Genomic DNA, 15,782 nt, shown 5'->3' on the forward strand with positions numbered 1-15,782 from the left:
TCATTATTCTTTAATTTACTTCATTAGTCTTTAATTTACTTCATTATTCTTTAATTTACTTCATAGTTCTTTTATGTACTTCATTGTTCTTTAATTTACTTCATAGTTCTTTAATTTACTTCATAGTTCTTTAATTTACTTCATAGTTCTTTAATTTACTTCATAGTTCTTTAATTTACTTCATAGTTCTTTAATTTACTTCATAGTTCTTTAATTTACTTCATAGTTCTTTAATTTACTTCATAATTCTTTAATTTACTTCATAATTCATTAATTTACTTCATAGTTCTTTTATGTACTTCATAGTTCTTTAATTTACTTCATAGTTCTTTAATTTACTTCATAGTTTTTTAATTTACTTCATAGTTCTTTAATTTACTTCATAGTTCTTTAATTTACTTCATAGTTCTTTAATTTACTTCATGGTTCTTTTATGTACTTCATAGTTCTTTAATTTACTTCATAGTTCTTTAATTTACTTCATAGTTCTTTTATGTACTTCATAGTTCTTTAATTTACTTCATAGTTCTTTAATTTACTTCATAGTTCTTTTATGTACTTCATAGTTCTTTAATTTACTTCATAGTTCTTTAATTTACTTCATAGTTCTTTTATGTACTTCATAGTTCTTTAATTTACTTTATAGTTCTTTAATTTACTTCATAGTTCTTTTATGTACTTCATAGTTCTTTAATTTACTTCATAGTTCTTTAATTTACTTCATAGTTCTTTTATGTACTTCATAGTTCTTTAATTTACTTCATAGTTCTTTTATGTACTTCATAGTTCTTTAATTTACTTCATAGTTCTTTAATTTACTTCATAGTTCTTTTATGTACTTCATAGTTCTTTAATTTACTTCATAGTTCTTTAATTTACTTCATAGTTCTTTTATGTACTTCATAGTTCTTTAATTTACTTCATAGTTCTTTAATTTACTTCATAGTTCTTTTATGTACTTCATAGTTCTTTAATTTACTTCATAGTTCTTTAATTTACTTCATAGTTCTTTTATGTACTTCATAGTTCTTTAATTTACTTCATAGTTCTTTAATTTACTTCATAGTTCTTTTATGTACTTCATAGTTCTTTAATTTACTTCATAGTTCTTTTATGTACTTCATAGTTCTTTAATTTACTTCATAGTTCTTTAATTTACTTCATAGTTCTTTTATGTACTTCATAGTTCTTTAATTTACTTCATAGTTCTTTTATGTACTTCATAGTTCTTTAATTTACTTCATAGTTCTTTAATTTACTTCATAGTTCTTTTATGTACTTCATAATTCTTTAATTTACTTCATAATTCATTAATTTACTTCATAGTTCTTTTATGTACTTCATAGTTCTTTAATTTACTTCATAGTTCTTTAATTTACTTCATAGTTCTTTTATGTACTTCATAGTTCTTTAATTTACTTCATAGTTCTTTTATGTACTTCATAGTTCTTTAATTTACTTCATAGTTCTTTAATTTACTTCATAGTTCTTTTATGTACTTCATAGTTCTTTAATTTACTTCATAGTTCTTTTATGTACTTCATAGTTCTTTAATTTACTTCATAGTTCTTTAATTTACTTCATAGTTCTTTAATTTACTTCATAATTCTTTAATTTACTTCATAATTCATTAATTTACTTCATAGTTCTTTTATGTACTTCATAGTTCTTTAATTTACTTCATAGTTCTTTAATTTACTTCATAGTTTTTTAATTTACTTCATAGTTCTTTAATTTACTTCATAGTTCTTTAATTTACTTCATAGTTCTTTAATTTACTTCATAGTTCTTTTATGTACTTCATAGTTCTTTAATTTACTTCATAGTTCTTTAATTTACTTCATAGTTCTTTTATGTACTTCATAGTTCTTTAATTTACTTCATAGTTCTTTAATTTACTTCATAGTTCTTTTATGTACTTCATAGTTCTTTAATTTACTTCATAGTTCTTTAATTTACTTCATAGTTCTTTTATGTACTTCATAGTTCTTTTATGTACTTCATAGTTCTTTAATTTACTTTATAGTTCTTTAATTTACTTCATAGTTCTTTTATGTACTTCATAGTTCTTTAATTTACTTCATAGTTCTTTAATTTACTTCATAGTTCTTTTATGTACTTCATAGTTCTTTAATTTACTTCATAGTTCTTTTATGTACTTCATAGTTCTTTAATTTACTTCATAGTTCTTTAATTTACTTCATAGTTCTTTTATGTACTTCATAGTTCTTTAATTTACTTCATAGTTCTTTAATTTACTTCATAGTTCTTTTATGTACTTCATAGTTCTTTAATTTACTTCATAGTTCTTTAATTTACTTCATAGTTCTTTTATGTACTTCATAGTTCTTTAATTTACTTCATAGTTCTTTAATTTACTTCATAGTTCTTTTATGTACTTCATAGTTCTTTAATTTACTTCATAGTTCTTTAATTTACTTCATAGTTCTTTTATGTACTTCATAGTTCTTTAATTTACTTCATAGTTCTTTTATGTACTTCATAGTTCTTTAATTTACTTCATAGTTCTTTAATTTACTTCATAGTTCTTTTATGTACTTCATAGTTCTTTAATTTACTTCATAGTTCTTTTATGTACTTCATAGTTCTTTAATTTACTTCATAGTTCTTTAATTTACTTCATAGTTCTTTTATGTACTTCATAGTTCTTTAATTTACTTCATAGTTCTTTAATTTACTTCATAGTTCTTTTATGTACTTCATAGTTCTTTAATTTACTTCATAGTTCTTTAATTTACTTCATAGTTCTTTTATGTACTTCATAGTTCTTTAATTTACTTCATAGTTCTTTAATTTACTTCATAGTTCTTTTATGTACTTCATAGTTCTTTAATTTACTTCATAGTTCTTTAATTTGCATAAACTTGCATTACTATTCGGTGCTCAGGGAGAAGCCACCCACCAGGGATCTGTCCAACAAAAGTGACTTCATGAGCGTGTTCCATATGGGCCAACAACCCTTTTCTGTTTACTTCCGACGATATAAATCACCAACGATTCAACTTGTACACGGCGCAATACAAACAGTCAGTGTTATTTATGACTGTCCCGAAACGTCTGCTTTAAATTGTAGAGGTCCCATTTTTTCTTTTTGGAAACTGTCCCCATCAATGCCATTTTTTTTGGCCGAATTGATATTTACGACGTCATTGAACTTCTCGCGTACGTTTAAGACGCCCCTGCCTTTTTTTTACTTTATTTTGTTGACCCTAGCGACACGTTTATCGGTTCCCGTTGAGCTCCTTTTGTCAGTTGAATCCATCGCGTTTACATTTACGCCCGGATCCCAGTGTAAACATCGCGCTCAGTTCGGAAATAGAAAATGTCCCAACCGATACTTTTCGTATTATAAAATATGGAAATTCCAACGTAATATCCGTTTCGAATATGCAAATTTTCGGGTCCTGCCTTTTCGTAATTCCACAAATTTAATACCGAGCGATACGTTTTACAACTATCCACATTTTATATTTATTAGAGTGGTTTTGTATTTTTACGAAGGGGAGTTTTATTAGCATTTATAATGATCTGAAAGTTTGTTCGGTAACTTTGAAGTTAAGTCGTTCTAAATTTCTAGTAACTTATGATATTTAACGAATAATGAAATATAACTATCCAGTTCTAAATCTTTAATATTGTCATAATGAGTTCGATAAAAATTTGAAGTTTTCCACGTAAATATTGTTTTAGTAAGATAATACCAAACATTTAGTTTATTTGACGTATTTCTTCGAATAATTAAAAGTTTTCCAAACAAAAGAAAACATGCATTAGTTTTACTTTAAATATAGTAGTTACAAACTAATAATATTGTAATTTAGCCATTCTTCTTAGATCAAACCTCTAATTTAGACCATTAATTTTGCCTGTACTAAATTAAAATTAACATTATTTTTGTAAGGAGTAAAAACGCGAACAAGTAAAGAGACCAAGAAGTGGGGGAGAAAACTAAGCTTTATTGGGGAAAAATATGCGGTACTTCGGCCGATAGGCCTTCAAGGCGAAAAACTTAATTAAGACTAACCGACAATTTGAAAATGTTTTTGCTCTTGGGTTTTTTGTAAACCTTGAATATACGTTGAAAGTTAAAATTATTTTTAATTATTTAAAAAACAATCTATTTTGATAACATAATAAAAATGTGAAAATTTGCATATTTGAACTTATTTTAGCTAAATCGAAAAAGATTTAAATTATATATATTAAATAAAATTATCGCCAAATTATCGAGAGATATATAACTTTAAATACAGGATGTTTCAAAAGGTTATTCACAAATTTGAAGGAGTTTTAGGGGGTGAGTTGAGAAGTATGTCTGTTTTTCCCCATTTTCCTACGATGAGTTAAAAGAGCTCCAGAGAGCTTCAAAGTGTGGCCTACAAGCCCCTGGAAGTAGGCTGCAATAAGCGAAAACCAAGTAGCAAGGACTTTAAATACTGTTTAAATTTACTTCTTTACGCTGGTTACCTCGATTTGTTTACAAAGTCCTTTTTTACCTATCACACGAACCCAAACCTTAATGTTCGCGTTTCCCTGCTGCTTGGTTTGGCGATTGTTGCAGCCTACTTCCAGGGGCTAGTAGGCCACATTTTGAAGCTCTGGCGCTCTTTAACTCATCGTAGGAAAATGGGGAAAAACAGGCATACTTCTCAATTCACACCCTACAACTCCTTCAAATTTTTGCATTACCTCTTTGAAACACCCTGTATATCATAGTTATTTAGTTATACGTAGACTTTTTAAATCTCAACCAATCGGAAGCGATACAGTAGATGGTACTCACTGCTGACCACGACATCTATTGATCCATTATTGTACTACACTAAAACCACCACTTGCTTGAAATAAATTAAATTTTATTTGCAAAAAAACTTAAGTAATTTTTAATTTAATTTAATACGTAAACTTAACGAAAAAGCGCTTGCATTTTCCAACAACTAAACATTGGGAAAAAAATCCGGGTCCTTTAATATCATTAGTAAACAATGGATAAACGGTATCAACTCGTGATCAATAAACAATTAATTTGGGAGATGGGCGCATCGTCGAGGGAAAGGCTTAGCTCCAGGCTTCCGCGTCGTTAGTTCGCTACCCTCTCGAACTAATTAATAGCAGACGATTATTTCTACGCCTCCCCCTACCTGTTATTTTTCCACCTACGGTCAATTTCCGCCATTCGTTCGGGGGAGGGCGGGTTGCGTAACCCTTTCTAAGGCCGTAAGCCATTTATAATTTTCACGTACGTTAGATATAAGCACTAGGGTGAAGGCAGATGCCCCAAGTTTCTTATCAAATTTGTTCTGGTCTTTCGGATTGCCAGTGTTACCCGCCTAATTAGGCTCACTCAAGGGGGGGGGGATGAACCATTTTTTTACCAAAGGTATTCCTTATCAGTGTCACCGTCATCGCGTCCAATTTGTTAATAGAGCGCAAACTGCACCTCCATCTCGGGTTATAATTGTATTGTCTGGTAAATCCGAACGAAGTTTCTAATAACCCTTCTTCTTGAGTTGGCTCTTCCTTTCGGCCCAACCTCCTCTTCGGTTTCTCAATTTAATACCGCCCTACAATCCGCGGGCGGGAGGTTGAACCTCCCGAGGGGGTATGGGACGAACTTGGGGCGCGGTGATTAAGCGTATTTTTCATCTGGAAACTGCGAAGAAGAAACGGGTGAGCTTCCGCAATTCTCAGCAACCAAGTCTGAACACTCGTTAAAAAGATATTAGGTTTTCGGAACAGTTTCCGTGATTCCGCGTAGGTGTGTATATATAGATATGTTCTAATTGTACGACTCATTTTTCGGGCGTAAAACTCCCAATAGGAAGGTTCCGCCGCACGTGCTTCTTGCCTGATTTCTCCAATTTTAACGAAATGAAATGTACGCCTCGAGTTGCTCCCTCCAATTTGGTCGGAGCTGGCGTGATATTTTTGGCTTCGTTATTGTAAGTGTCCGCGTTTCGGTGTGCTGTGATTAAGTAAGGATTGATTTAGTCGGCGGTTTGCCACCGCACCCGCAAAAGTCCGCTAATTTGAAAATGGGAATTTTTAAAACTAGTAAAAGTCTGAGAATTTGAAAATGGGAATTTTTAGAACTCGAAAAGTCATTGAATTTGGAAATGGGAATTTTAGAACTTGTAAAGTCACTGAATTAAGAAATGGTGATTTTAGAACTCGAAAAGTCATTGAATTTGAAAATGGGAGTTTTTAGAACTCGAAAAGTCATGGGAATTTAGGAACTTGTAAAGTCATTGAATTTGAAAATGGGAATTTTAGAACTTGTAAAGTCATTGAATTTGGAAATGGGAATTTTAGAACTTGTAAAGTCATTGAATTTGAAAATGGGAATTTTAGAACTTGTAAAGTCATTGAATTTGAAAATGGGAATTTTTAAAACTAGTAAAAAGTCTGAGAATTTGAAAATTGGAATTTTATGAACTAGTAAAAATAAATCAGGTTATTTGATAGTGATAATTTTAAGATCTAATGAAAAATGGATGGAAATTTTAAAATGGGAATTTTAAAAACTAGTAAAAGTATCATGGAATTAGAATATGGGAATTTTAAAAACTACTTAAGGGCTAAAACTAAAAACTAAATTAAAAGTTAGTTTTAATTATAACAGTTTGACATTCTTAGTAATATAAACATCAGATAAATAATGGAAAAGTCGGGAAATTTGAAAGCGGGAATCTGTGACAACCTTGTTTACTTTATTTCTGTCATATTTGTGAATGAAGTAAATTTCTTTGCGATAGGCTAGATTTCTTGTATCCATTATAAATGTATGGGTTTTTTGGGATATTTCTGTAGGGCCAAATAATAACTATGAATAAGTTGTGTCTAATTTCCCGCAAGAACGTCCACGAATAATCTACGTTTAATTAGAATGCTTAGAAATTATGATTACTCTGATAAATATGTATTTTTTGCGCGTGTTTTATACCAATATTGTCAGTATTTCGCGCTGTTTTGAATAATTAAGCAGACTTACATTCCTTAGAATACAACGAAAAAATCCCCAATCATAACTATTTATGAAGCGTGTTTAATAATGCATTCGGCAAATAGTGCGTTATGTCATTGTATCCCGCACCATTTCTTGTCTCTGTTCGGAACTGATTTCTTTATATCATCGTAATAGCGTCTAGACTTTCTTCTTGCGCAAGAAATCCTGCTTCTAAAAACCCGTAATACCCGCTTTAGACGCTCAGAAAATAAACCGATTTTGGTTTATTTTAAGCCAAAATATTATACAGTTGTATTTAGCAAATCCGATTTAAAAAATTAAGTTTGGTTAACTCAACCCCGTTTAACACTTTCTCAATATTTCTGAAAATTCTCAATATTTCTGATAATTCTCAATATTTGTGAAAATTCTCAATATTTGTGAAAATTCTCAATAGTTGTGAAAATTCTCAATATTTGTGAAAATTCTCAATATTTGTGAAAATTCTCAATATTTGTGAAAATTCTCAATATTTGTGAAAATTCTCAATAGTTGTGAAAATTCTCAATATTTGTGAAAATTCTCAATATTTGTGAAAATTCTCAATATTTGTGAAAATTCTCAATATTTCGGAAAATTCTCAATATTTCTGAAAATTCTCAATATTTCTGATAATTCTCAATGTTACTGGTATTACCCAGATAACATATTTTGTATTTTCAATAGGCCTATATTATATTTTACGAAAAATATCTTCTATAAATAATCCTATATTTTCCAAAAAATATCTTATATAAATAATCCTACATTTTCCAAAAATATCTTATTTAAATTATCTTATATTTTACAAAAAATTCTTTAAATTATAGGATTTTTTCCAAAAATATCTTTAAATTATCTTATTTTAATAAAAATCCCTTTTGTAAATTATTTTATTTTTCCTAAAAATCCCTTTTGTAAATTATCGGTTCTATAAATTATCCTCCTACACACAGGGTGGAACCCTGAGCCGTGGTCCAGCATCGAAACTTCTCCTAGTACACCAGAGTGCTGCGGATGGAACACTTCTACAGGCGTTGGTAGGCCAAAAATAGACCAATGGGAGAATTGGATGCCTCAGCCGTTTTCCAGCCTCGGTACTTTTCTAGTCTAAAACTAGACCAATGGAAGAATTAGAAGCGCATCTTCCAAATGCTTTTTCGGGCGATTGGATAAAGATGCGCTCTATTGGTCTATTTTTGGAAAACCAGCGCCTGTAGAAATGTTCGACCCGCAGAACTCTGGTTTACTAGGAGAAGTACCGAGGCTGGACCACGGCTGAGGCTTCCACCCTGTATTTTACAAAAAATCTGTTCTATAAATTGTATTATATTTTCCAAAAAATCTGTTCTATAAATTTCCTATAGTATCCAAAAAATATTTTTAATAAATTGTCCTATATTTTCCAAAAAAAATATCTTCTATAAATTAATCTATATTTTCCAGAAAATCTCTTCTGTAAATTATCCTTTTTTCCCCACAGTTTAACGCCATTTAATGCGTCTCGTTTGCAAATTTGCGTAAAGAGAAAGTCTAAAGACAGTGGCCTAAACATATTCCCTTTACTTTCGCTCTCCGCGTGCTCCCAATTTTGTATTCTTATTACGTCTCTAACCAAATTAACTTTATTTAAGTCAGATGCGGCAATTCGACTGAAAGATATAACGCCATTTCGTGCCATGTCCCTTTAAACGACATTGCGGTACAATTAAGGCGTATTTTTATTAAAGGGAAACTAAACCTGTAAAAACAATTATCCTAATAAAAGGGATGGGTGCGCGTGCTCGCCACTTCTACCCCCCCCCCTCAACATTAAACTAAAGGGCGCGTGATGCAGGGAAGAATCTTTCACTTTTAATCCCGCGTGGCTCGGGCTTTATCTCGCTATTGTATCGCGTTTTAATTAAATTAACGAAGAAGGCCCGGCAACATTCGCCATGTTTCCATTTTCGGCTTTTTCTAATTACTAGAACGGGTCCCTCGATGCTAATGGTCGTATCTCATTGAAGGCTTCCCCGCGATGCTCTTTCTTCCGGCCGAAGTCTCTCTTACGGGGACCGCAGACCACCAACCCTGCGAGAAGGACTCGCATCGACGTCGAAAACAGGTGTCTCAAAAGTGATGCGGTTTCTTTTACAGCCATAGATGTATGAAATAGCATAGATCCACAATTCTTTGAGGGACTGCTACGTAAGTGACAGCTAGCATATTTTCTGGATGCGCTACGTTATAGCGCCATCTTTCCCCCTTAATCTCTACAACTTATGGAGTTTTAAAATGGTCATTTTGTATGGTGTTAATATAATGATTTTGTATAGTAGTAATTTAACGATTTTTTGTAGTTGTAATATATTGGTTTTTGTACAGTAGCAATATAATGATTCGGTGTAAACGTACTTTGAATGATTTATATGACCTCTGAATTGAACCAACTTTAAAATATAAGTATTACTTTGTCCCCGGCCACGCACGAGCAATTTTGCTCATGTGGCCACTGGGGAGATACAATATATGATCAAATTTTGTAGTGTATTAATTAGCGTATCAATAAATAAAAAAAGCAAAACAAATGACCCGTGACTTCAACTCTACGTTACTCTAGGGCTATCAAGATTATTAGGCCTAATCTACCGCGTTATTTTTCTCCAAATACTAATTTTTGTCACCGATAGATGGCACTATTACGTAGCGCAGCAAGAAAATATTTTCCAAATAGTAATTTTAAACACCGATAGATGACACTATTACGTAGCGCATCCAGAAAATATTTTCTAAATACTAATTTTGGTCACCGATAGATGGCACGGGCTCGTATGCAGCGTAAGGTATCTATGCTATTTCATATAACTATGTTTACAGCAAACAGAAAATAGCCTGTGAAAATTCTTTATTTTACGAAATTAAAATAAAATAAAAAAGTCGTGCGCGAGCCAGCTTCTACGATACATTTTTATTATCGCACGTGCTGTAACTTCAACAGGGTTCGTACACGACCTGAAAAACCTGAAATATTCAGGGATTTTTAAAATGTTTCCCAAAGGTCAGGGAAAAGTCAGGAAATTTTAAAATGATTCAAAAAGGTCAGGGAATTTGAAAATGATTCAAAAAGGTCGGGGAATTTGAAAATGATTCAAAAAGGTCAGGGAATTTGAAAATGATTCAAAAAGGTCGGGGAATTTGAAAATGATTCAAAAAGGTCAGGGAATTTGAAAATGATTCAAAAAGGTCAGGGAATTTGAAAATGATTCAAAAAGGTCGGGGAATTTGAAAATGATTCAAAAAGGTCGGGGAATTTGAAAATGATTCAAAAAGGTCAGGGAATTTGAAAATGATTCCAAAATGAAGGTCAGGGAATTTGAAAATGATTCCAAAATGAAGGTCAGGGAATTTGAAAATGATTCCAAAATGAAGGTCAGGGAAATTTCAATGAATTTTAAAATGGTCCAAAAAAGTAAGGGAATTTTTAAATGACTCCAAAACAAATCAGTCAAATAAATTTTTGAAAAATGTATTAAAAATACGTAATAAATATTTTTCAAGATTTTACCTTAAGCCATTCATTTATTCTACAAAAATGGACAAGGAAAATTTGGAAATTTTTTCGGAGAAAACCTAGAAATGTCAGAAAATTTAATTCCGGAAATTTTGTACGAACCCTGTTCCAAACTGCCTCTATTTGCCGTGAGATGGCCGAGACATAAAAAAAATTGAAATTACAACCAGCGATATCTGTCCCTCTCGGGGTAGGTGGTCTGCGCGGGCACTAACGAAGAATAGAAACGAAGTAAACCAAACGCGAGATACTTACCGTCGATTCTGTACCACGTGACGTTTGGCTGCGGAATGCCTCGTGCTCGGCAGGGAAACTCCACTTTTCCTCCGACGGAAGTTTCCCCGTCGGTCGGCTTCGCCGTCCAACTTACGGGAGCTGCCAAGAAAACGAAAAAAGAAATGAGAATCGATACGCTTTTTTGCGGACACTGTCGTCCGTAGACTTATCCAGACGCTTCGGTTCGTAAGTTTATAGCTCGTACCCGCCTTCGTACCCTAGTAACAACTACCAACTAACTGAGTCTTCAATTTAGGTACGCTGGGATTATTTTTGGCGCGGCTTTTTCCTGGTGGCATCTTTGACTAGACTCGGGAATCTCGGGGATGCACCTTTTTTTTCTAAGCCCTTCTTGCTATTCCATCTTATCCGACGAGGCTTTTTCGGGGGGGATGGGCTAAAGAGATCCCTCCCCCCCCCCCCCCCCCACAGAGTACCTTTTTTACTAGCTTTCAACTGGTTCTATAGTGTATATATCGAGGTATATATTCATTCGAATTTGGGAAAGCCCGCTCGAGTTAGGATTGAATTAAGGTGGATGGGGAAAACAAATTCTGACGCTAAGCCTTGCTTTCGAGAAGATTGGGGAGGGTTAAGAGTAAGCGGGAAATCCCTCTGTTTTTTTACCTTAAATTGTTTCTGTTTTAAGTAAATTTAACGTTGCTACCTCACTTGCTCTTTTTATATTTTCTCCAAATCGAATTTATTTTTCTAAACACGCCTCTATATTTATTTATAGTGGTTTTCCGAAATACAATTTCTCACTTAAATCGTTGTTTTTATTGAAATTTTAAATTTTGTTCTTTTTCTGTATTTTTTTCTTCAGTTTTTATATTGTTAATTCAACAAAAATGTATTTATTTCATGAATTAATTCATTTCAACCGTGAATGTCCAACTGCATTAGGTAGTCTAGCCTCTGTCGCTAGGATGGGAGAAGCTTAGTAATGATGACGTTGGTCACACGCCGCCATTAAAAATTGTATCGAATGGCAACGTTTTTAAACATTCAGCGCCAAGGCTTAGCGCAAAATTTAGTTTCTAAAATTTTAATAGAATTATTTTTGATTGAACGAAAATAGGTAAGAATATTATTAAAAAATTCCTTTATTTATAATTAAAAAGTAATTTTGTTAAAGTACTTAAAATTTTCTATGAAATATCTCCGGAAATATTTATCAGATTCCAAGCTAATTTGCATTTAATAGACTGGTATGTACAAATATTTGAATAATTAAATTAGTACAAATATTAGAAAAATTAAATTAGTAAAAATATTGGAATAATTAAATTTGTAAAAATATTAGAATGATTAAATTAGTACCAATATTAGAATAATTAAATTAGTACAAATATTAGAATAATTAAATTAATACAAATATTAGAATAATTAAATTAATACCAATATTATAATAATTAAATTAGTACAAATATTAGAATAATTAAATTAATACCAATATTCGAATAATTAAATTAATACCAATATTATTATAATTAAAATAATTAATACCAATATTATAATAATTAAATTAATTAATACCAATGTTATAAATATTAAATTAATACCAATATTATAATAACTAAATTAATACCATTATTAGAATAATTAAATTAGTACAAATATTATTATAATTAAATTAATACCAATATTATAATAACTAAATTAATACCAGTATTATAATAATTAAATTAATACCAATATTAAAATAATTAAATTAATACAAATATTAGAATAATTAAATCAATATGAAAGTGAAATTAAGTTTGTTAGACGTCGATATGCGCAAATATTTCCTAATCGCTTCGCCAACAAATCAGTTTGATAAATACGGAAACAAATGTTGAATATTTGATACGGTCGCGCGCCCTCCGAATAAGATACGTTCTTCGGTTACCGCTGAATATTTAAACAGAGCTATCCACTCTAATTTAAGCGAAGGTCGCTCGTATCGCGTTCTTTCCGCATCCGTAATACTCCCGAAACCTGTTGCTATGGTTACCCCGAAGGATGGAGAAGGAATGAAAGTAAAGCTAGTGAGAGAGAGGAAGAGGCGTCTTTTCCATAAGCCCCGCGGACTCCCGCGCTATCGTGGCTGCAACGTCCCTGCCCCGAAACTATTACTTAAGAGACTTCTTCTCTCTGACGGGACTTATAATTACCGAGCCGTTCTCTTTTGTTGGCGCGCCAAGGGCAGCGGCAAGTTTTTCTCCATTAGCGAAAGTCCGAATACATTCTGGGTCCGCGGAGAAACCCGATGGGACGGTCAGAACTAACGCGATGGACGCGTCTTCCCCCAGAGAACCAAATGATATCCGTTCTCCGCGACGTCCGCAAACCGTACCCCTTGCGTCGACTTTCTCCGCAAACCGTACCCTTTCCGTCGACTTTCTCCGCAAACCGTACCCTTTCTGTCGACTTACTCCTAGCTAGAGTCATCTTGAGCCTCCGATGGTTGCTCGGCGACCTCCAACGTCCCTTCCCTGACTTACTCTTCTGGCATCCCGGTAACTGTTCCCCCCTCTCTCGAAGAGCATATTTTTCCTCCCGTCCCCGCAATAAGAAAGAGTTTTTCCGCTAAAAGACGAATTATCCATCGGTTGGTGCCACCCCCCGCGAGGTGAACAGCCGGTGGGATTACACCCAGCCATCCTCTTCCAGCATTTTCAGTCTTTTCTTTGGCGACCGTCTTTGCCCGTTATATTACGTCGCTCCACTTACGTTATACCACAAGTCTATAATATTGTTCCATAAGTTTGTCACTTTGGGGAATATTTTACTGATAGCTAGTAACGGAGTGACGCTATCGCGAGAAGAAAATCTCCCCCTAGCGAGGCGCTGTCAAAGGCTACGTGTGACGCGTTAGCGAGCGGACGCAAAACGGCGACGAAGCCCATAATGCAGTCTGTCTTGTAACAAAGGAGATTACCCGAGGTGTTTATTGCCGATTTTTTTCAAAGTCAGGCGTAATGGAGACCTATTTCCCAAAAGGAGAAGTTGCACTACCCATTCGGTTGCCATGGCAAATCGAATGGGTAGAGCAACTTCTCCTTTTGCCATGGCAACTGAATTTTTTTTTAACCAATTTGAACAAAAAAATCTCAATTTAAAAAGCATGGGATTTGAAAATCACGAAATGGGTAATTTGGACCACATTTAGGTAAATTTCATCAAGTTTGGGTAAATTGGAACATTTTTAGGGTAAAATTGTAACAAATTTTGGGTAAAATAAGGAAAAAATCTTATTTTTGTTTTAAGTGGTCAAAAACGTGTTCGTTTGCCATGGCAAATCGAATGGGTAGTGCAACGTCTCCCTTTGGGAAATTTCATATCTGAAATAGGTCTACATTACGCCCGACTTTGAACCAAATCGACAATAAACACCTCGGCTACTCTCCTTGTCAGTAAAACCTTTGCACGCGAAGAATGGGAAGTGTCACACTTAGGTATCAATATTATACACTTATGGTTATACCCCCTTCTCTCTCATTTATAATGGACGATACATTATATCGGAGTCTCGATATTTATTGAGCTCGTTTTTCTATTAATATTTCCCACTCCGCGCGTTTTTTATCGTACGCTTGATTCATCTTCTCTCTATCTCGATTCCTTTTGATACGGTTACTCTTAGCCTCGATGCGTTGCTTTGTATCTCGCCAGGAGAAAAGGACGATATTGGGATTTGTTTTATTTACTGGCTGGCCTGGATGCTTCGCTTATGAATACTTATTTAATCCCGTTTTTGCTATGTTTGATTTGCGTTTATTCGCGATGAGTGCTTACATATAGCTAGCAACAAGGACGTATATAAGGGGGGGGTTAAGGGGTTCAACCCCCCCCCTTAGGACCCGATTCCTTTCTCACGAAAGGAGCGCAACATTAAGAAATAAACAGTAAGACGTAAAAATGAATTGAAATATCGGCAACGCAGCACAGTAAAATATATTAATATATTAAATATATTAATAGGATCATTAATATTATCTTTTTCTCGCAAAAGTATTAAAAAACTTCGTTTGATACACGCGCGGAAATGTCATTGTCACTCGTCCCGAGTCTAGCCAGTACTTTAAATATGCGTTATTGCTAAAGAAAAATTTCACGCTCGCTGCACTCGCGATTTAATCTAGTTTTGTTATAACCCGTCCCCCCCTTAGACTTTCTATATCTACGTGCTTGGCTAGCAATAAATCCGTAATACGTTTTAGCATAGACTAAGATTGGAACCCGGCGGTACTTATAGGTACCCCTCGCGTTGATTGGATCGTTTATAAATTATTCAATAACGTAAATTACAGCAATTATAAACAATATTTTTACATGGGATATATAATTTAGGTTAAAGTCCACTAAATAGAGTATAAGTTGTCTAACTAGAATACTCGACAATGGATCTCTGACGACGTTATCATTTGGTTATTTTAAAATTTAGCGGTCTTTGCCATTAATAGATGGCACCACGCTCTGCAGTTAAGTCGCGGTTTTCGAAGAATAGATTCATGGCTCTTATGTAAGAGCATTCTTATATTATTCTGGTTATACGCATTAAACAATAGTTTAAGAAGACAAGACAAAAGTACAAACGATGAAAGCTATGTCACGCCAAACTAGACAAAATTCTCAAATTAACAAATTTATACGTCGAAACGTCGACGAAAATTCCCAGTCGAAAAATATTCTCAAATACTTCGAAGAAATATATTTAAAAATTTACACTCACGTTACTCGAAGTTTACTCTGGCTTTACTCCATTATGATAATTATTTTCGTCTGGGGAAAATGATAATTATTTTCGACGCCAAAATGAGAATTATTTTCGATGCCAAACTGAGAATTATTTTCGACGACGTTTCGACGTATAGATTTGTTAATTTGAGAATTTTGTCTCGTTTGGCGTGACATAGCTTTCATCGTTTGTACTTTTGTCTTGTCTTCTTAAACTATTGT

The 15,782-nt window shown here is 33.1% G+C and overlaps 1 protein-coding gene across 2 annotated transcripts in view; it reads right to left on the bottom strand.

Annotated features, from left to right (window-relative positions):
• The window catches only part of LOC149935047 (cell adhesion molecule Dscam1-like), a 100,335-nt gene that overhangs the window by 82,104 nt on the left and 2,449 nt on the right, over window positions 1-15,782 (bottom strand). For both annotated transcript variants that reach the window (XM_090154826.1, XM_090154825.1), the window contains exon 3: window positions 10,815-10,934. In XM_090154826.1, the coding sequence (XP_090010952.1) occupies window positions 10,815-10,934 (120 nt within the window). The remainder of the gene's footprint in view (window positions 1-10,814; window positions 10,935-15,782) is intronic.

Source organism: Leiobunum rupestre, chromosome 7 (assembly GCF_980474605.1).
Source record: "Leiobunum rupestre chromosome 7, qqLeiRupe1.1.hap1, whole genome shotgun sequence".
NCBI classification, from domain to species: domain Eukaryota; kingdom Metazoa; phylum Arthropoda; class Arachnida; order Opiliones; family Sclerosomatidae; genus Leiobunum; species Leiobunum rupestre.